General features: G+C 42.5%; 1 protein-coding gene across 1 annotated transcript in view; it reads right to left on the reverse strand.

Moving 5' to 3' along the window:
* Nucleotides 1–15621, reverse strand: part of ST8SIA1 (ST8 alpha-N-acetyl-neuraminide alpha-2,8-sialyltransferase 1) — a 154573-nt gene extending 138952 nt beyond the window's left edge. The window contains exon 1 of the mRNA XM_030322087.1: nucleotides 14742–15621. Coding sequence (XP_030177947.1) covers nucleotides 14742–14977 — 236 coding nt within the window. The 5' untranslated portion in view covers nucleotides 14978–15621. The remainder of the gene's footprint in view (nucleotides 1–14741) is intronic.
* Between the last annotated feature and the right edge of the window lie 5989 nt (nucleotides 15622–21610).

Consider the following 21610-nt stretch of genomic DNA (forward strand, 5'->3'; position numbering starts at 1 on the left):
GAGGAATCTGTTGAGGAGTGGGGCTTCTCCCCTTTTCTAAAGAGGAGGAAGCACCCAAGAAAATCAAGACTGGGAGTACCTGACCATCCCCAGCTGGAATCTGCTTAGCCAGCATACTGGGCATTCTGCCCCCCAAGCTTTCTGAGCAGAGAGAAAATGAAATGAGGAAGAATTGGCAGAAGAGTGACTCTAAATGGCATGGTGACAATTGGAGACATTTGTGGCAAGACCCCAAAACAGGGGGTTGGAGGGTCTTGAGCGCCTTGTTTGTGATAAGAAACCTTGATCACCTGCTCAAGATGAAAGACCTGACCCAACCGAGCATTTCCCTATTTCTGGAGTCCACAGGGATCCTTTAAGAAACTGCATGATTGAATTTTGTGAGGACACGAAAACTTATCCAGGAAATAAGTATAACAAAATATGAGCTTTTTCTTTCTTATCTGGGGATTATGGTCAGAAGCCAAAACTAAGACCAACATGTGCTAATTACTCTATGTTTTAGGTTCAGAAAACTGCCAGAAGTTGAAGCCAGCCACCTCTCTACAGGTTTTCTAAATGATACCAGACCAAGAAGCACACAGCTGACTCAAACTGGGGAAAGACCAGGAGAAAGGCACAAACTTGGGAGTATGGGCCATGTTTTTTTCATGCCACTATTGCCTCTCCACCCTTGTGGATGTGCTTTCCCTCCCTGCCAACAAAGGAAGAAGAGGGGTGAGGAGCTCAAAAATAATCACTTGTAAAGATAATGAGAATATGCAATAAAGAGAAACAGGCATTTTACTCTTGAATTGATTACTGCACCCTTGCTCTCATGCTGTCCTCACCCTGCACTATTAGTGTGAAAATTAACAAAGGGAAACCTCACTACAATGGAGTCGAGGGGCCAGAAGGGGGAGCCCTCACACCATACTACTCTACCTCAGGAATTATCAACTACAGACCACCCTCCCCCTCCCCACCCCCCCCCCCCCCCCCCCCCCCCCCCCCCCCCAAGCCCAAACAGAAGAATGATCAAGAGGGAAGAATCATCAATGACAGTCCCCAACAAGAAAAGATGTACATTGCATCTCTTACAAGAAATCAACTACCCTTGCAACTCAACCAATGAGAAATCATCATCACCCTGAACGCCTGCCTTTCTCCAATGGGCTTTCCTTCAGAACAACCCTCTCAACTTTCTCCTTCTCCATAAAATAATGTTCCTCTCCTTGGTTGGCCTAGCCTATGGTTTTAGCCACACCTTTCTTTCCCCAAATTGCAATTCTTCATTATTCCTGAATAAACCCATTTTTGCTAGTAAAATAACTTTTATTTTTAAGATCAATGCTGGAGGGGCACCTGGGTGGCTCGGTTAGTTGAGCGCCTGACTTCAGCTCAGGTCATGATCTCATGGTTCGTGGGTTCAAGCCCCGCGTCAGGCTCTGTGCTGACAGCTCAGAGGCTGGAGTCTGCTTCAGATTCTGTGTCTCCCTCTCTCTCTGCCTCTCCCCATTCATGCTCTGTCTCTCTTTGTCTCAAAAATAAATAAAACATAAAAAAAATAAATTTAAAAAAAGATCAATGCTGGAAAAAAGGAAACAGAAATGGAAAGAGATGGTTAGGCTGAGAGGCGGTGGGCTGTAAAAATCCCTTTGGTGTGGCAAGAATGGGGAGCTGCTAGAGGATGGAGTGTTTACCAGTATTTCACCTATGAAGGCTGCACACCAGGTGAAGGAACCAGGCCAGTTTGCCCTTAGAAGAAATGTGGGCAGCCTGTCAGGGTTCACCTGAGAAGCCACAATAATCAACAGAAAAAGGACTGTGACTATTCATGTCCTCCCTGCCCAATGGGGAAGAGTGGGACTCTGCTTCAGAAAATGCCCTTCACACTTCTACTACACCTGCTCCAGGTTCAGGAAAAGCCAAAGCAGGCAAAGATGGCAGACACAAGAGTTTTCATCGTGCTTTAAACTAAGCAAAACTGAGCTAAGTACCAGAATTGACTGTGCCAATAGTTGGGATGAATAAAAATTGATAAAATTTGGCCATGTTGGCCAAAGACTCATTAGAGCCAGCTAAGCAGGGCAGGGAGTGGGGTCAGGAGTTAGGCCTACCACGGCATGGCTGGAGCAGTTATTAGGAAAAAATAAAATGACCGTGTTTTTACCCCAAATTCTATTTCCAGCCCCTCCCCTTCCTGTCAAACTCCCTCTCTTCTTCTTTGTTATGGTAGGGTGGCTCCTTAGCCAAGATCAGTTGCTAACAAAGTGAACAATCCCCAGCCAAGTCAGCCAGCCTCATTCTCCCAGTAATTGAGCTTTGCTTTCCCCCATGGACTTGTGTATCTTTTAGCAATTTTTTAAAGGGCTTTTTCTCTCTTTACGTGTCACATGCTGCATAGGTTAACCAGAATCAAAAGATATTATACAGATATTATAACTGTACAGAGGCCTCTGACCTCACAATCATGATGCAGGCCAAAGCCAGAGTGGACGAGAAGAGGGACTTTGGCCCAAATACAGACACAGCTAAATTCTGAAAGTGAAGTTAAACCTGGGCTTGTTTTTCCTCCATAAAAAGGAGTTGAGAGATTTTTTGGAGAATATCATTGTTCTTTCTATAATGTATGCTGTGTGCTTACACATTCTAGGAGGGGAAGGCCCCTGTCTTCCTGGCTAACTACTTTATTCTCAGCATCTAGCTTCAATGCCAGGCATAAAGAAGGCACTAAATAGTTATTTGTTGAACAAAGTAATGAGTAAAGGAGTTAATTAATGATTGGTAGTGAATATTGACAGCATGGAGTCTCAATATTAGGCAATAAATGAAACTCCTTTTAAAGGTATTCGTACAGCCATCTACAGGCCTTGCAAGCAATCTAACGTTTTCATTCATAAAAGAAATACTGGTTAGACAGTAAAGAATGTGAGGAAGGATCAGACACCAACGAATATAAACAAGACTCCCTCTCTGACCCTAAAGCACCAAAGCAACAGTATGTATAGCCGCTTCAAATAGGTGCAAGAGAGGAGAAGGACAGAGGACAGAGATGATTTAGTCCAATGTCAACACAATCGATTGCCAACACTCAATTTCCAAAACCAACCCAACAAAATATCATCATGGGGTTTTTGTGCCTTTTTACTGCACCCTTATTCCTCATATCCCAGGGGGATACAATCTGCTCCAATTTCAAGCCCAAGACTTTCAATTTTAGTAAATAGGAAAATGACTCTTAAAATAAGTCATAACATCTGTTTTATTTTTTTATTTAAGACATCAATCCTTTTCCTTGAAATCTCTACCTCATCATAAGGAAAAATTAATTTTCCTTTCTCAATTATAGTTTTTAACTGCTTAAATCCTAGAAAAATAGTATAAATTGTCCCATAAAGGCATTTTTTAAACAAAAATGAAACACAGAGCTAGTTATCAACTGTACGGTCATGAAGAGAATAACTGTGACAGAGGAAGGCACATGTTCCAGTGCACTAAATAATTCCTCATAGAGAGGTCTCCATAGTGCTCGATGAGTGGACTGCCACCATTCATACCCAGTTATATGGGAATCTTTCCTAGTTGCCTTCACCTCTTGAAAATTCCCTAAGGAGAACTGCATCACTAAATGTTCACAATCATTGCACGCTTTCTATTGATGCAATAACCGTCCACATTGAAATGGAGGAAAACTCAAATCTGCCCTTAGCCAAAGTTGAAGATTTTCTATGAACAACCAAAGAAGCCAGTTATAAGAATTGATGTCAGGGTGGTGGGGGGAAGTCAAGAAACTACTTTTAGAAATTTATACTAAGAAAATAAACATTAAATGTTTAAGATGTATACACAAGAATGTTCATCACAGCATTATATACAAAGGTGAGAAATTGCAACAACATAAATATACAGTAACAGTGGATTAAATAAATCTTAACTATCCTAACAAAAGAAAATCTCAGCCATCAAAAAGAGATGCTGTAGCTCTACATATATTGCTATTTAAAAAATGCACAACACACTGTCAGATTCATTATATATTTTTTAATGTTTTTATTTATTTTTGAGAAAGAGAGACAGAGTCCAAGCTGGGGAGGAGCAGAGAGAGAGAGAGGGAGAGAACACAGAATCCAAAGCAGGCTCCAGGCTCCGAGCAGTCAGTACAGAGCCCAATGCAGGGCTTGAATCTACAAACCATGAGATCATGACCTGAACTGACGTTGGATGCTTAACCAACTGAGCCAACCAGGTACCCTCATTATATTCCTGTTTTATAAACACACAGAGAAGCATTGAATAGTCTAGGAAAATATACACGAAAATATTAGCAATGTGTGTCCCTAGGTGATTAAATGTCAATCACTTTTACAAATGAAAATATTGTTGCTTTTATCATTTAAATGTCAAACTTGAGAAAGCAGAACTGTTTAAAGAAGCTTTTTTATTTCACATGCTCAGGATTTACCAAATCTATATGAAGAAATATTTAAAGAAAAAATCTAATATGCAAATTTGATATCCTTGAAAAGGATCCTTTTGAAGAAAGTAATTTCTTCCGATATGGTAACATTTAAAAAGCTCACAGCAGGGGCGCCTGGGTGGTTCAGCTCCTTAAGTAACTAACTTGATTTCAGCTCAGGTCATGGCTCAGGTCATGACCTCACAGTTGTAAGGAGCCCACGTTGGGCTCCATGCCCAGCATGGCACCTGCTTAAAATTTTTCTCCCTCTGGAAGCACCTGGGTGGCTCAGTGGGTTGAGTGTCTGACTTCAGCTCAGGTCACGATCTCGTGGTTAGTGGGTTCGGGCCGCATTAGTGGGTTCGAGCCTTGCGTCAGGCTCTGTGCTGACCGCTCAGAACCTGGGGCGTGCTTTGGATTCTGTGTCCCCCTCTCTCTCTGCCTCTCAAAAATTAATAAACATTAAAACAAATATATTTTTAATTAAAAAAAAAAAGATTTTCTCTCTCCATCTCTGTCCCTCCTCAGCGTGTGCATGAATTCTCTTTCCAAAAATTAATTAATTTAAAAAATAAGAAACTCACAGTAAATAATGTTTGCCCAAAATGAAAATCATAAAGCAATTTTCTCACAAGCTTTTAATTATATGAGAAAATGTCAAAGATATAACACTGAGTGGATAAAGGGGAATATAAAACTAAATATACAAAGCATACACAATTATGTAATACACATATGCAAACAACTATGCACAAAAGAAACCGGGTTCATAATGAAGTACTTCTGAGGGAGGGAATTGTGAGTGGTTTTTTTTCTCCTTTTTACTACACTTAAAATTTTTCTACAGTACGTATCTATTACTTCCAAAATCAGACAAATAAGGAACACTATAAGTTTTTTAAATAAGCACAGAGTACATAAAGTCCTGTATATATTTGCTGTACCAATAATTGAAATAAGTAATTTGTTCCCAAAAAGCCTGTTCTCATTACACTCACTTGGAAAGCTCTGGTACTCTGCTACGTAAGCCCTGAATAATAAAGAATGTGTAACTCTGAATTCACTGCAGCTTCCTCCTGGCACCTAATTAAAGGAGTGACACAGCTCCCCTGGTCTTGGCTGCTTCCCTTTCACACAATGCCATAGCTAGAAGACAGTCCAACAGAAAGGGAGAAAAATCAATCACTTTGAAACTCAGCATAAATATCTGAAACAGACCAACCATAACCCTTGGAACACCACATTACTCAATTTCTTACTAACTTGACTAATGACACTAGACCAGACTAAATTTTATAAAATCAGGAACCATGTCTTAACTTTAACCACTGTTTCTCAACACCAATGTGGTGCACAACAGGCATTTAGGAAATGTGGATGAGTGAATGTATGAATGAATGAATGAATAGGGGATTTATGGCTGGGCTCTGTGCTCTTCCTTAAAATTCTACTGGCTATGTTACAGCATCCTTAGCACTAATTCTATGAAAGAAGACGCTGTGTCATAGGGTCACATTTCATTAGATATTCCATTACTGAAAGTGCAAGTAATAGGCATAAGATATGTCCCAGGAAGCAGCTTTTCTCATTATTATGGCTTAATAATTAGCAATAATTCAACACCTAATCCTCTTAAGGTAAGTACTGCCATCCACAGCTAAGGCTGAGAGAGGCCAGGTAAATTTTTCAAGGTCACAAAGCTAAGAAATAAATGACAGAACTAGGATCAAATCCTGATTCTCTAGGGCCCCAAAGTCTGGACTCTTTCTAGGTGGGAATAAGCATCCTGTCATCTCACCCAGGCAGGTGAGGAGGGTTATGGATTCTACACTCATTACTTCAATTATCCTCATAAACCTATGAAGAAGATGAGCACATCATATACCACTTTTCAGATAACAAAACAAAGGGACAGAGAGGTTAAGCAGTTTGCACAAGATCACACAACTCCTGATAGAGCCAAAATAGAATGAAGAACTAAAAAGTACTATAGTTTACTAGGAATCTATCAACTCAATCAGAGAAAATGGATTAATTATACATAGTCAACATCATTTCCAAGATGACTTACAACTATGATGAGAAAAAAAAATTGTTTTTCAGAGTTGCTGCCTGAGCATTTTACAGTACGATAACCCTGCTTAACACCCACAGTCTGGACATTTAGATAAGAACTTAAGTTTAGAATTCCCGCCATAAGTTCCTGCTTTACTTTTTCCTGGGGAACCTTTAAAAATAACCACTTAGAGTTAAGCCCAGAAAATGTTAGTGACCTCTGTTCCAGCCACCTTACAAGTAATACGTGCTCGCTATCCTACTCACAATCTCCGGCTCATTCATGCCCTGGGACAGAGGACTGCCCTTCCCCCAGCTCAATCTACCCCCTCCATTCTAGGATCTGGTCAATATTGTGACTCTACTTCCTTTGCGGGGGGGGGGGGGGGAGGTTGAAACTGCATACCCAATCAAAATGACCCTGAATGGGTTTCCTTTTCCCAGAGTGGGAGCTGGGATGCCAAGGGAGCTACCTGCTGCCCTCCGCCCCCCACATGGGTGGCTTGTACCTTCTCATTCAGTAGGTTAGAATCTGTATGTTCTTAATTCAATACACCAGCTCTGGCTTCCTAACCCAACTTTGTCAAAAGACAAACTGGCCACAGCCTACACTAACATATACAACTATTCAATTGATCCAACTAGCTCTCTAGATACTTCTCTCTGAAATGAAGACTAATAGACTTCCAAGTTGCAAAAAAACACATCAATTTGCAAGGCAGAGGACAAAAACACAAATGTATCTAAATATTTAAAAGCTATAATAAAATCAACAAACAGATAAAAAATATGTTCTATCCTCCTATCCTTTGCCCTGAACAAATATACCCGCATAACCAACTGGAATGCCAGGTGTAAATTTAGGCTTCTCAAACTCCAGCAAGTTTGATACTGGGACATGCAAACCCCCAGTCCCATTTCCAAGTTCCTTCCACAGCCTCTGCCTCCCACAAGGAGCTGCTCCTTGGCCATCCCTTGGGCCTAGGAGTGCACACAGCAATGGAAAAAGCCACCCTGAGGATGAGGGATGGAGAAACAACCCAAGCAGGCAGGTAGGCTGTGGAAGTGGGCTTCGGTCATTTGGGCAGGGAATTCCTGCCTCAAATGTAAATCACGGGGTCGACAAAGTCCCCCTCTGGCCTTGCCCCTTTGCAAAGGGCTGAGACCAAAGGAGGAACAGAGTGAGACCCCCGTGGCTCCTCCTGCCAGAGTCTAAGCGGGGCACTAGTGAGAACCCTAGCCAGCTCTCACATAAGCTTTCAATAGAGACAGCTACTTAAAGTAAGCTTCCCCAGGGGCGTCTGGGTGGCGCAGTCGGTTAAGCGTCCGACTTCAGCCAGGTCACGATCTCACGGTCCGTGAGTTCGAGCCCCGCGTCAGGCTCTGGGCTGATGGCTCAGAGCCTGGAGCCTGTTTCCGATTCTGTGTCTCCCTCTCTCTGCCCCTCCCCCGTTCATGCTCTGTCTCTCTCTGTCCCAAAAATAAATAAACGTTGAAAAAAAAAAAAATTAAAGTAAGCTTCCCCAAAGGCATCCCCTCACTCCCCTCCTTTAACCAAGACCTAGACATCCACCAAAGTACAATTCATCCACTCCTTTTCCAGTAGCCAAAGTGTTTATGGTTTGCAGTTTCCAGATTTAGCTATTCGTTGCATGTTTTCTGGGATTTTTAAAAGTCCTATGAACTAGGTTGGTTTTGTTTCTCTAAAGCAGTAATTCTCACACAGGGGCAATTTCTCCCCCCAAGAGACATTTTGCTAAATCTGGAGACATATCTAGTTGTTTCATTTAGTGGACAGAGGCCATGGATGTTGCTATGTGTTCTGCAATGCACAGGACAGCCCTCTGCAACAAAGAATTATCTAGCCCAAAATGTGAGTAGTGCTGAGACTAGAAAACTCTACTCCAGAGTAAGAACTCTTTCAGAATAGAGAGGATGTCATTTCCTCCTTTGATCCCCACACAGCCAAGCAGAATATTGGACCTCATTAAGTATTTGTTAACTGACTGACTGATTAGCTATCTGGTCTCACACCTTGCTGAAACGTTCATTCACACAATAACTCAATGAAAATTAGTGAGCCAGGAACTGTGTTCAGCTCTAGGAATGCAAATATCAATGAGCGAGCAGAAATGGAAGACAAATAAACTGATACTTCTAATACAGCACCACTAAAATGCACCTGTCACTACCAGATACTTGTATATCTATGTATTAATTATGTCTCCCCTCAGTAGCTCATAAACTTCAAGAAAGTATTTCTTGAAATTCTTATAGTTATAGTTCTATACCTATAGAACTATAGTTATAGTTCCAGCATCTTATATGGTAATAATGGTAGACACATCGTAGTAAATATTTTTTGAAAAATGAAAGAAATGCAATAATATGTACAAGGCATTTAAAAAAAAAAACAGAAATGAGAAGCTTTTAATGCAACCTGGAGAGGAAAAAAGGAGTAAGAGAGGCTACCTTGATGAGAGCTGATATGGACTAAGCACTAATTATATGCCAAAAGCATTTTTCAATGCATTATCTATCCTAATGCTCACAGCAATTTTACAAGAAGCCACACTGTACAGATAAGGAAACGAACAGTGAGGGTGGACTTGCTCAGGAACACGGCAAATGGTGGAATCAGAATTTCAGCACAAAGGTCACTTTGGGACCTTTGCTGTTAACCAGTAAATGCACTGTCAAGAAGTGAGTAAGGAATGGCCAGATGAAGGACAAGGAGTTGTGGCCTTGAAGGAAAGGCATTCCAGTCAGAGTGAATGACACCAGTAAGATCAACATAGCCTGACTTGTTACAAGGAACCATACCCCTTACCAGCATTACTATACCATAAGAGGAACATTGATGAAACATGATGTTGGAGAAGTAAGCATGGCCAGATCATAAGGGATATGGGTAGCAGTGCCCCATTTATCTAACATTGTCAGGGAATGAGCATAAGGCTTAGAGTCAGATAGCTCTGGGTTGGAAAACTGACCCATCATTTCGTGAATGGACCTATCTGAATCTGTGTTTCCTCATCCATAGCACAAAGAACATACAAATACCTACTTTGTAAAGTAGCTACGAGAACAAAAGATAGGAAATATAAGCCCTGAGAACTGGGCCTGGTATATTGTATGCATCCAGTCAGAGTTCATGATTTATTTTTGCTATTGCAAGTTATTGCTAATGACTTTTTTCACATTTGTAAATCCACAACATAATTGAAGCTTATTTTAAGCACCAAAATTTATTAAACTATCTTTTTCTTTCTTTTTATTTTTAGTGTTTTATTTATTTTTGAGAGACAGAGACAGAGAGAGAGACTGAGAGAGACAGAGCCTGAGCAGGGGAGGGGCAGAGAGAGAGGGAGACACAGAATCCAAAGGAGGCTCCAGGCTTGAAGCTGTCAGTACAGAGCAGGACTTGAACTCACAAACCGTGAGATCATTACATGAGCCGAAGTTGGTGCCCCAAACTATCTTTTTCTTAAACTACTTTTAAAGTGAATCCCAGGGCACCTGGGTGGCTCAGTCAGTTGAGTGTCCGACTTTGGCTAAGGTCATGATTTCATGGTTGGTAGGTTCAAGCCCCATGTTTGGTGTTGGGCTTTGCATTGACAGCATGAAACCTACTTCGGATTCTCTCTCTCTCTCTCTCTCTCTCTCTCTCTCTGCCCCTCTCCTGCTCACGCACACATTCTCTCTCTCTTTCTCTCTTTCTCTTAAATATAAACATTAAATTTTTTTTAAAAAAATAAAGTGAATTCCATAAATGTCCCATTTAACAAACATAAACCTTACATCCCATATATACAGATGGCTGTACCTGCCTCCCACCCCCTCCACCCCCAGTGCTGTTCTGTGGCCACCAGGGCAGCTGTAGAAATATCTGAAGCTTCTGGGATACACAGATTCAAAAATACAGACAGAAAAGTTGGCACATAAAGCTAGACGTGCTTAGAGTAGTATTTGGTTCAGAATTTGGGAAAGGAAAGAGGAACATCATGGCTTAGAGTAATGGTTAGCACCCAGTGAATATACAGAATGTTCAAGGCACGTGCGTGTATTATCCTCTATCCCCCAATCCACCAGTAACAGCAATGTGCCAACTCTGCTCAGAGCTGACACGTCCAATGCTCTTGGATACTGGATGTTTGTTCATTTTTCATAAACCACACCTTAAGCCCATTCAGAGACTGTGACCTGGCTTCCACCCACCTCCCAGTCTACCTTCCTACTATGTTCTCTGTGGGAAAATTAATACCTTTTTATACAGGAAGCACAGCAAGCATTTCCACACCTCCCTGCTTCGGCCTTTGCTGCTTCCCTGCCTAGAATATCCTTCTGCCCTCACCTCTTACTCTTACCCTATTTCACCATCCTTCAAGGCTTAGTGCAAACACCATCTCTTCTCTGATTTCCCTCCTTCCAGCAGAATTAAAAGCCATGTTTCCATGAACTTCCCCAGTACTTTGCTTGATTGTTATAACAACCATGTACAAACAGAGGTATGTGGCAAGCAGCATTCTAGGTACTTTCTAAATGCGACCATGTAATTTTCACTGCAAACTTGTAAGAAAGTATTACAAACCTATTTTACAATGGGGAGTCTGAAGCTCTTTAAGTTGAATTTACCAATGATCGAACAACCAAAAAGGAAATCAGCTGGAATTCCAACCACGTTCTTTCAGCTCCCGAATCCGTAAATTTTTCTCTCCACTATGCTGCCTCTCTTTGATGTCCCTATGTCCAGTTGGTTAATTAATTATACACAAATATGCCTGTCCCTAGGATTATGGCAAATTCCTTGATGCCAGGGACATGGGCATGTTCCTCTTTATAAATGTGGATGATAATGTATCCATTTATACAAGATTGTTAGGAGAATTAAATGAGACAGTACATTTAAAGCACATTGCACAGTGCAATGCACATTATAAGCTCCTAATAATTTGTTGGTTTTACTGTTGTTGTCGTCGATGCCAAGGATAAAGTCTGTCACGTAAATTGTGAGCTGAAGTTTCTTTCTGAGAAGCAAATCAAGTGGGTAAGGCCCTGATGAAAGAGACAAATGCCACTTTGGCTACTACTTGGCTACTCATCCAGAAGCAACAAGAGTTGCAAAGAAAGTCTCCAATATTTCTATGATAGGGCCAATTGATCCCTTAAACTTTCTGTTACCATGTGGAGGTTACAAAAACGTCCCATCTAGTTCAAAACTCTTGCAGCTTTGTTACTTTCTTCCTGCCTTGACCTGTGCGATCTGCCAAGGTTCCCCCCCACCCCTAAGAAGTCATACTTGAAGTCTGAGCCAAGAGAAGAAAATCACAAAAGTAAATGAAAGCGCAGAGGACAAAATGTAATGTGAAATTCTAATGCTTAATGAAATGCTCTAATTAGAGCATAATGAAACACTTTCCTTTGTCCTCATAGCATTTAACAGAACTTTAAATCATCCTATTGCTTTACTCATTCGTTTTTGTCAACCAACCCCTAGTAGGAGGTAAGCTGTCTCAGAGAAAGCAATCCTGTTCACTGCTATCCTCCGGGGCCTGATATCTGGTGCACAGTAGTCATTCATTAAATGTTGGTCAACTGACTGATTGCAATGATTTGTATGCATGTATATATGAATATGTGTATGACTTTATACATATACATAACATCATTCCACGGTTCGTAAATAAATATACATATCTCCATACGTAAGTGCATACAGTACATTTGTGTACATATATTTCTATCCGTGCAGAAGATGTTTTAGACTGGAAAACACAGACACCTGTTTGCAAAAATTGTGTCTTCTTAACATCATAAAAGCCTCTGACTTACCTATCTAATATTTTAAAAACATACAGTACTGCCCACATACTAACCACCCATTTTTTTAGTGGATTTTATTAAGCATGCAGAGTACAAAAAATTTTTTGACCTAACAAACCAGGATACCTTTATCTTTCAAAACTCCTTGTCCCTAATTATTAGCTTCAGTGTAAAGAAGAGGGCAGTAGGAGCAAAATATTGACCAGTAATGTTTCTCTGCAAATTTGGCAGGTGAAATGCTTCAATTTCTTATGAGCTTCCCAGCAGTCTTTATTTAAGTTGTAACATATACAAAAAGGTGTAGTTCATGACAATTATAATAATTCCATTGACTGGGTAAATGTGCATCAGGTTTTTTTTTATTTAAACCTATACCAACCCTGCAGAGTAAATGTTATTATCCCCTTTTATAAATAAGGAAACTAAGACTCAAAGAGAGCAGCTTGCCAAGGATACTCTGCTGCTTATCTATCTAGTCGTGGCATACTCAGTCTGGAAATTCTACTAGTCTAGAATTCTACTCCAAAGCCCAAACTCTTTTCAATAAGCAACGGGGCCTCTTACACAGTTTTACAGACATTCATCTTGAGGGATATGTGGTAAAGCAGTTTTTTACAGTGTATGGACTTCAATTAGTAATTCTCGGCACACAGAGACTAGACTCAATGACAGCTAAACACACTGAAGATTACCCCAGGCTACTGACAGCAAGGGACAAATGCGTCTCAGAAACGATCAGCCTGTGTTTCTCAGAATATGAAGCATTTTCCACTTGAGTATGTCCTGCAAAAGAAATGTATTCTCTAAAAGAGCTTCATTATTTCTCCTCCTATCCAAAAAAATGGACTCTTTCATTGCAAACCAATGGGAAGTTCTTAACTCATTTCCTTATATTTCTTGGAATGAAAGTGCTTTCTGTCTTTGGAGAAAAGAGTTGCCGGATGCTATACCCTTTGGGTGCCTTTGAGTCGAACAATCAATACTGTGAAGGCAAGAGAAAATTAGCCCTTATAAACTTTTCAGGGGTGTAAGCTTATTTTTAAACTTAATGATAGCTGAATTCTAAAGAGAGGGAAGGAAAGTCTTCCCTCCCAGTTTAAAGAATTCAGCTGCCTTCCTCTAAAAGAATTGGCTATTATCTCTTTGACCTTCTTTCCAGAAGCAGGCCAGAGAAGAAAGAAACCATATGTTTAAAAAGTTTTTTGAAATTTATAGATGTTTCTGAACATTTGTAACCAACGGTAGTGAAAATGTTTCAGTTGGCTCTAGGCTGCCCATATACTGCTTTGGAAAAATCTTAGGCAGATCAAAGGAAAGTACTCTCCAGCCAGACCACTACACTCTCAGGAAGAGCTTCAGCCTTCTCAGCCCTGGGGACTGAAGGGGAAAGGGGCTCTTGACAGTGGTGTGTCCCCTCAACACACCCAGAAATGTGGAGAGGAAGGGGAAGCCACACTGCCTTCCCTCCAATCTAACTACACAACCCCTGCTGCCAAGGACTTATTTTTAGACACTTCAGCTGAAATTCCCAGAAAGGAAGGGAAACTACAACCTCTGAGCGATCTTCAGAGTTCTGATTTCCAACCTGGCTTGCATTTTTTTGTTTGTTTTCTGACTTCAAGTCTCTACCTAACGCCCAACTCCCATCCTCCAGAAGGCATCCACAAGATGTCTAAGTCATAAGAAAAAGAAAAAAAAATAGAGCTGAGAGCTGTAGAGCCTTATGTGATGAAAATTCCAGCTCCCACACATCAAAGGGACATGACCTTGGGGAAGTAACTCCTCCTTCTGAAGACTCAGTTTGTAGTTTGTAAGATGGGAATAATAATATCTGTTATTAGAAAGTTGTTGAGGTTTCAATAAAAATTGCACAGTACCCAGCTCTTAATAGGGCATCAGTAAGGGCTCTGTGTTTTGTCACTGGCACACTGCACAAAGCAGCGGGATCCTGGCTAGGTGTCCATGTTTTTCCTGCCCAAGATTTGTCCATCACTCCCTCATTAGTGATTTGTTACCAACCACTCACCTAACCTCAGGAAGATGCCTCTTAGCTGCTTCTAGTTATCTATAGTTTCAAACATCTGCAGCGCCCAAGAGCTAAATTCTCATTAAGTACAAAGGACAAAGTTAGCCTGGATTCTCCTTCCCACCAGTTATCTGCAAATCGTTGACTATAACTCAGGCTGGGGAAGAAACGCTTCAGGCTTTACATGGGCAAAGCAGGTGTCTGCACATCTCTTGGGGTCAGGGGTGTAAGGACCCCTGACTAAAGTCTTCAGGTTTAGAAATGGCAAAGAAAGGGGGTAGGACAAGAAGGACTGGATGAAAGAGATGCCTCTGCAAGGCAGTCCTAGCCAGTGACCCTGTCCTCGGCGCACCGGGAGTAAAGGACAAGAGCGGGGAGGAGCTGCAAGGGGAGGAGTACCTGAAGACTCTCGCTGCTGTCTGGTTCCTTCTCCACGCCGTGCCCTGTTGCAGCACCCCTTGTACGATCTCCTTCTCGTTGGGCAGTCGGTAGACTGGGAAGACGTAGAGCCAACAGAGGACCACGACGCAAAGGGCACTGGCTCCCACCGGCAGCCGGGTCCTCGGGAACTTCCACGCCAGTACTGCCATGGCCCCTCTGGACGTGTGTCGCCGGGCCCGCCCGCAGGGGCTCATCGCAGCCCCGGGGTCCCGAGGGGGCGGCTTCAGCACAGCGTTAGGCAAAGTGGCAGCAGAGGGTCCCCCCACCGCCGGCCCCCCATGCACACACACCTTCCGCTTTCTGGCTTGCACTGGCACGCACGTTTCTTCGGCCCCCACGGCCCCAAAGGTCAGCGCAAGGATTTTTTTAAATGCAACTTTTTCAATGGTTTCTTTCTAGGGGAAGTGGCCGGGGGGCGAATCACGAGCTACGGTCATGGTCGCTTCCCCTGCAGAAGGCGGGCGCTGGGGTCTCCGAGAGCGCAGAGAGCGGCCGCGGCGAGTCGCTCCCGCCGGTTCTGCAGCATCACTGTCGCCCTCGGCGCGGGTCCGGGGAGAGGCTCGGCTCCCTCCCAGACTACTGGCCCGCGGCGTCCGCTTCTGAGAGATGCTCTGGCGCCCTTCGCCGCCTCTCCCCGCCTCCCGTGCTGCTTCACCGCCAGGCACCCCCCAGACACGCTCCCCGCGCCGCGCCAAGTCCTTGGAAATTTCCACCGCGGCCCGGGACCGCTATCCTGCCCCGGGCTTCTCCGCCTTGCCCGCCAGGACCCTCGCTCCCCACCCCTCCCGGAGAAGAAAAGAACTCGCTCTCATCAGTTAATTCAGCGGCGCGCCGCAGCCTTCCGCTGCGCCCCGGACTTCGCAGACAAACGCCCGGGGATTGGTGGAAATCAAGGTCTCCCCCGCCCTCCCCCACCCGCAAATTTGCCTCCTTCGACCCGTTCAGATCCGCGACGCTCGCCTGGAGCGCGCGCCTCTCCCTCCCTCCCTTGTTCTCTGGAGATAGAGGCAAACAATAAAAAATAACCCCCCACTCCCAATGTGTGTATATATTTGAGTATGGCAGAGACTGGCTGATAACCTGACCCTTCGGCACGCGGCCGGCGCGCCGGGGCTATCACTCCGCCACCGTCACCCTCGTCTCTCTACAACCGGTTGGTTATTAACCCGCAGTGAGGCGCGAGGAGGCCGGCGGAGATTTATTCCTTCCTGGGCCCCCACCCCCATTACCCGATTCCGGCGCCCCGGCTCCAGCCGGCGCACGCGCGCGCGCACACACACACACACGCACACACTCAGATACACTCACTCCGATGCTCACGGACCCGCACGCGCGCGCACGGGGAGGTGCGTGCACACCGGGATCCTCCGCCTCGACTCCGCCCTGCAGGGAAAGGCGCTGCTGCATCCAGATGTGCAGGCAGCTGGTGCCCAAGCCCGCAGACCTCGGGACTTGATAATGCCTCGGAGGCGGGTTCATCTCCTCTGCCATTTAGATTAAAGGGCCGTTTGTTCTTAGACCTCTTCCTCTCTCCACCCATAAGCTAATCGCAAGCCCGACCTTGGACAAGCGCCACTAGCTGAGGGACCCACGGTTAGCCATTTCAGCTCGCCTTGGCGGCGGACGCACAGCTCGGGTACCTCCTAGCGGTTGCCGATTCCATTTGCTTAGGCATCTCATCAAGGCAGAAAGTGTGCAGGGACAAAGAAACCCAGCAGCCTACTAACCGGGTCAGCTTAGTCATCAGGAAACCAGAATCTAGGGCTAAAGCACCGTTTGCTCAGCTGACCAGGTTGCAGCACCCCAGCGCAATCTCCAGGGCTGCTAAGTGACCCGGTATCTTTCTCCAGCATCTTTCTCCACTGAGAGCTGAAAGTTGAGAAGTTGATGTAAAGTTATTTACCAAAAATGACCAAACGACCACTATAGTCTCAATATTCCAACACGACTAAGGCCTCTTAGGAGAATTACCCTCCACGACCGGGCATACCCCAGGAATCTCTGTTATTTAGGTAAATCATTAGCGACGGGAGCTACGAAATTCCAACGTTATATCTTACCATAGTGGAGCCTAATAAAGATTGTTTGAAATGAAGATCACCTGAAGTCCTGCAAAGTAACCAACCCACCTTCTTCTGTTCTGAAAAGGCGAGGGATCTTTCCCAGAGTTGCCATAGCTATGGATAAATCACTTGCCGTCTTTTTTCCTACAATGTAAATAGAACACAACCCATCCCAAGTAAAAGAGATACTTGCAGAGCAAATAGCAAATAAATAAGCCAACCTCCCAAACTAAGACACTGCAGTTATGAAGGGGCTATGTTTCCTCATTCAACATCATGGAAATGCATCAAAGTTCTGTCATATTGAGAGACTTCTGTGATGCAATGTGCTCTTTTTCCTTCTTCTGAAAACCAAGATTCTCTTACCTTTGTTGTCTCTTGCCTAACCCTACAATCCAACCTCATTCCCTGCTTTTCCTTAACATGACCACCAAATCTAGACAGGCTTAGCCCTCACTCTTCCAAGTCACACAGGGATCACTTCAGCACTGTATTGTAGGGTCCACCTCCTTCTTGCATGGGATGTCTTTTTTCTCCTTTCATACAAATCCAATGCATCATTAAAAGCCAACCCAAATGGCTAAAAATTTTGCCCTCAATATGTGTTCCCAGACCACCTAAAATATACACTTCCTGGGATAGGAATTCAGTAAATGTTTGTGGCTTCTTCTCCTATTCCCTTTGACCTACTGCTCTGAACATCTATAGTATTTGCTGGCTCCAAAAAGTAATCAGACATTTAGATATGTTGTACCACTAGCATTTTTCATATGTAACTTTGTCCCAACAACTGGGCAGTAAGAGTATTTGGCCTTGTATATCAAACGATAAGCCTGTGCTCTTGATCCAAATGACTTTTAGTAGGTAGCTTACGTATTATTTTCTATGTCTGCATCTGAGTACACAACAGGGTCTACTCAGGACCTAAACTACTTTTAAAATTCTATAAATGTTTATTTACTGAACCAGTAAACATGATGTGTAAAGCTATTTTATGCCATAAGTAAACATGATGGGAGGCACTTTTGTGACATCAGCATTGTAGTGGAAGCCAGTATAAGGGATAAAAACCACCACAGAATTGAAGCCATGGAGAAAAGAGGAAAAAGAGAAACTCTCACTGAGAAGTCAAGAGAGACCAAGATGTGGGAAGATGATCAGAGTGATTGGGACACAACCAATTTACAAGTCAGCTTGGATGCTAACGGGTATGAAGACGAATATCAAGAGTCACATAGAAATCTCTCATTCAAAGATTAAATATTGTCAATTAAAGAATTGTCAATGATTGGACAATTTAAAAAAAAATTAATGTCATCCTTTCTTCTGACCTTCTCAAGTTTTTCTTGTCAGAATGGCTTGGAATGGAGGGACAAAAGCATAAAAACATGGCTTTTTCATAGCCAGTTACAACACCAAAGCAAATAGGCTTGTAGAATGAAAAGAGCTATAAATGTAGTTTGTCTAAATAAATGTATTTGCTTATTTCCACTCCCTCTTGTGACCCCACTAAAAGAATAGTAAAGGAATAAAAGAGGCATAAACTCAAAAGAATGACAGAATAGGAAGAGATACAAAAGCAGACAAACGATGTCAAAAAGTTTACAATCAGGTAAACAATTGAACAAGTGATAACGATAAATCAGAATGTAGGAAGCTCTGAACCTTCAAGTGACTGTGTGTGTGTGTGTGTGTGTGTGTGTGTGTGTGTTGACACAGGGTGGGGTGTATAGACAGAAGCCAACAAGATTCAAGCTAAACTGCACTATAGTAATCTTGAAAGGCTCAGAAATTAGAGGCACCTGGTACTCCTGGAGGTGGAAGTGATAGGTGAAACCAAATAAGAGGTTTGTTTGAAAGTCTTTAAAAAGAGCAGTGAAAGGCACCTGGGTGACTCAGTTGGTTAAGCATTGACCCTTGATTTAAGCTCAGGTGATGATCTCATGGTTCGTGGGATCAAGCCCCTTGTCAGGCTCTGCACTAATAGCGCAGAGCCTGCTTGGGATTTTCTTTCTCCCTATCTCTCTGCCCCTCTCCCACTCACATGCGTGGACTCTCTCTCTCAAAAAGTAAATAAACTAAAAAGAAAAGGAGCAGTGAAGCCTCTAGATCTTGTCTCCAAATTGGCTTAAAACACAAGGTTACTTCTCTAGAGAAATTGGACAGTACTAGTAAGATGGCCTACAGATTTTGATATTTGCAGGTCTCCAATCAGACAGCAATATCCTTGACTAATACCCTACGAGGAAGCCCACCAATTGATAAGCTCTATTCACACAGAACTTCTATCCTCTTTTTTAGCTTCATTCTTAGATATAAGAGTCAGGATCCCCATGCATTTGAAGAGAATCTCCAACAGGAACACAGAGACAAAACAAGCAAACAAGAAACACACACAGGAAAACTGGGAGGGCAGCGTGGGGTGGGGGGAATAATGCAGAAAACACAAGAAATCTTCATTAAAAGATGTGATGAATACTTTTACAGAAATAAGAGGTAATCCGTGAACCAAGAACACAAGGAATATTCAGACAACCAAAAATAAAGTCCTTTAAAATTAAAAATATAGGGGCGCCTGGGTGGCGCAGTCGGTTAAGCGTCCGACTTCAGCCAGGTCACGATCTCGCGGTCCGTGAGTTCAAGCCCCGCGTCGGGCTCTGGGCTGATGGCTCAGAGCCTGGAGCCTGTTTCCGATTCTGTGTCTCCCTCTCTCTCTGCCCCTCCCCCGTTCATGCTCTGTCTCTCTCTGTCCCAAAAATAAATAAAATTTGAAAAAAAAATTTTTTTTAAATTAAAAATATAGTAAACACACAAATTCACAATTCATGGAAGAGTTGAAATACATAGTTGAGGAAGTACCCCAGAAAGTAGGTCAATAAGATAAAAGAGGGTTTTTTTAAGATAATAAATTACAGACTCAAACAGAAAAATAAACATCCAACTAATAGGAATCCAATAGGGGAAAACAACAGAAAGAGGAAAATTTTCAAAGCCATGCTAAAAAACAATCCTAAAATTAATGAATCCATTAAGGGCTCAATAAAGTGAATAAAAAAGACTGATACCAAAGTATACAACAGAGAAATTTTAGAGAAAAAAAAAGAAAAACTTGTGAAAGATTTAAAAACACACACCTACAAAGAAGTAGAAATAATAATGATGTTAGATGGATCAAAAGCAACACTGGAAACTATAAGAAAATGGAGTTAGGCCATCAAAATTTTTAATGAAAATTTTTCCCAAACTGGCATTTCTACACCCAGCTCAAATATGAAAAATGTGAAGGCAAAATAAAGACATTTTTAAATGCATAGTCCGAAAAACTTTACTCCTATGCCCTCTTTCTGGGAAGATACTGGAGATACTCCAGTAAAATAATAGGTTTACCAAAAAGAGGGAGCTGAGGATCCAGAAATCCAGGGCTTTCGCGCAGAAGAGACACAAAGGGGATTCCTAGGGGATAGCTATGCCTCAGATCAAAAGAGCAATTAATTACTTTCAGTTTCAACTCAGACATAACTTGGAAGTTGTAACTCCCATCCTTACAAGAAAGCTGAACAAGCTGAAAATCAACATCTTTTTTTGTACTCATCAAAGACTTGAGGTCATAGGGCAAACCACCAGCTTAAGTCTGGAGAAACAGGCAAATCCAGAGTCAGAGCTAAGACCTGTTTGTCTGGGACAAGAGATGCTGGAGCCATAAATTGGCAGGAACAGCTCAATGATGATTTGGAATTGGTAACAATGGAATTGCTGGAGGCTGAGTGTGAACTGGCATAGGGATGAGAAACTCCTGGGAGTCAAGTAGGCATCCATATTTTCATGAGTTTTATCTCCAGGAATCCCACCAGGTTTTCAGGGTGAAAAACTGAGAAAGATCCTATTGGTGCCCTAGCAGGGATAGAGAAAGAGTAACCGTTGTGAAATATGGCCAAAGATTCTCCATATTATTAAGAAGGGCACTTGTCGTGTTGAGTACTGGGTGTTATATGTAAGTGATGAATCACTAAATTCATCTGAATACTCCTGAAACCAACATTACACTATATGTTAACTAACTAGAATTTAAATAAAAATTTAAGGGAAAAAAGTCAATAGCAAGAGGTTTGGCAGTTTCTTATGAAGTCAAACCTATACTTACCCTATGGCTCACCAAACCCACTCAAAAATATTTACTCAAGACAAACAAAAACATAGGTCAACAAAATACTTTTACAAGAATGTCTGTAGTAGCTTTATTCATAAAAACCCAAGACTGGAAATGTCCAAATGTCCATCAATGGGAAAATGAATAAACAAATTACAGTATCTTTGTATAATGAAATCTTTTTTTTTTTTTAATTTTTTTTTCAACGTTTATTTATTTTTGGGACAGAGAGAGACAGAGCATGAACGGGGGAGGGGCAGAGAGAGAGGGAGACACAGAATCGGAAACAGGCTCCAGGCTCTGAGCCGTCAGCCCAGAGCCTGACGCGGGGCTCAAACTCACGGACCGCAAGATCGTGACCTGGCTGAAGTCGGACGCTTAACCGACTGCGCCACCCAGGCGCCCCTGTATAATGAAATCTTACTCAATAATAAAAAGGAATAAACTATAGATATATTAAGTAACATGAATAACTCTTACAGAAATCACATTGTGTGAAAGAAAACAAACACAAAATAATATATATTGTGTGATTTCCTTTATGCAAAGTTCTAAAACAGGCAAAACTAATCATTAGTGATAAAAATCAGAAGAGATTTTTATCACTCGTTGGGGAC

This window comes from Lynx canadensis, chromosome B4 (assembly GCF_007474595.2).
Source record: "Lynx canadensis isolate LIC74 chromosome B4, mLynCan4.pri.v2, whole genome shotgun sequence".
Taxonomy (NCBI): Eukaryota; Metazoa; Chordata; class Mammalia; order Carnivora; family Felidae; genus Lynx; species Lynx canadensis.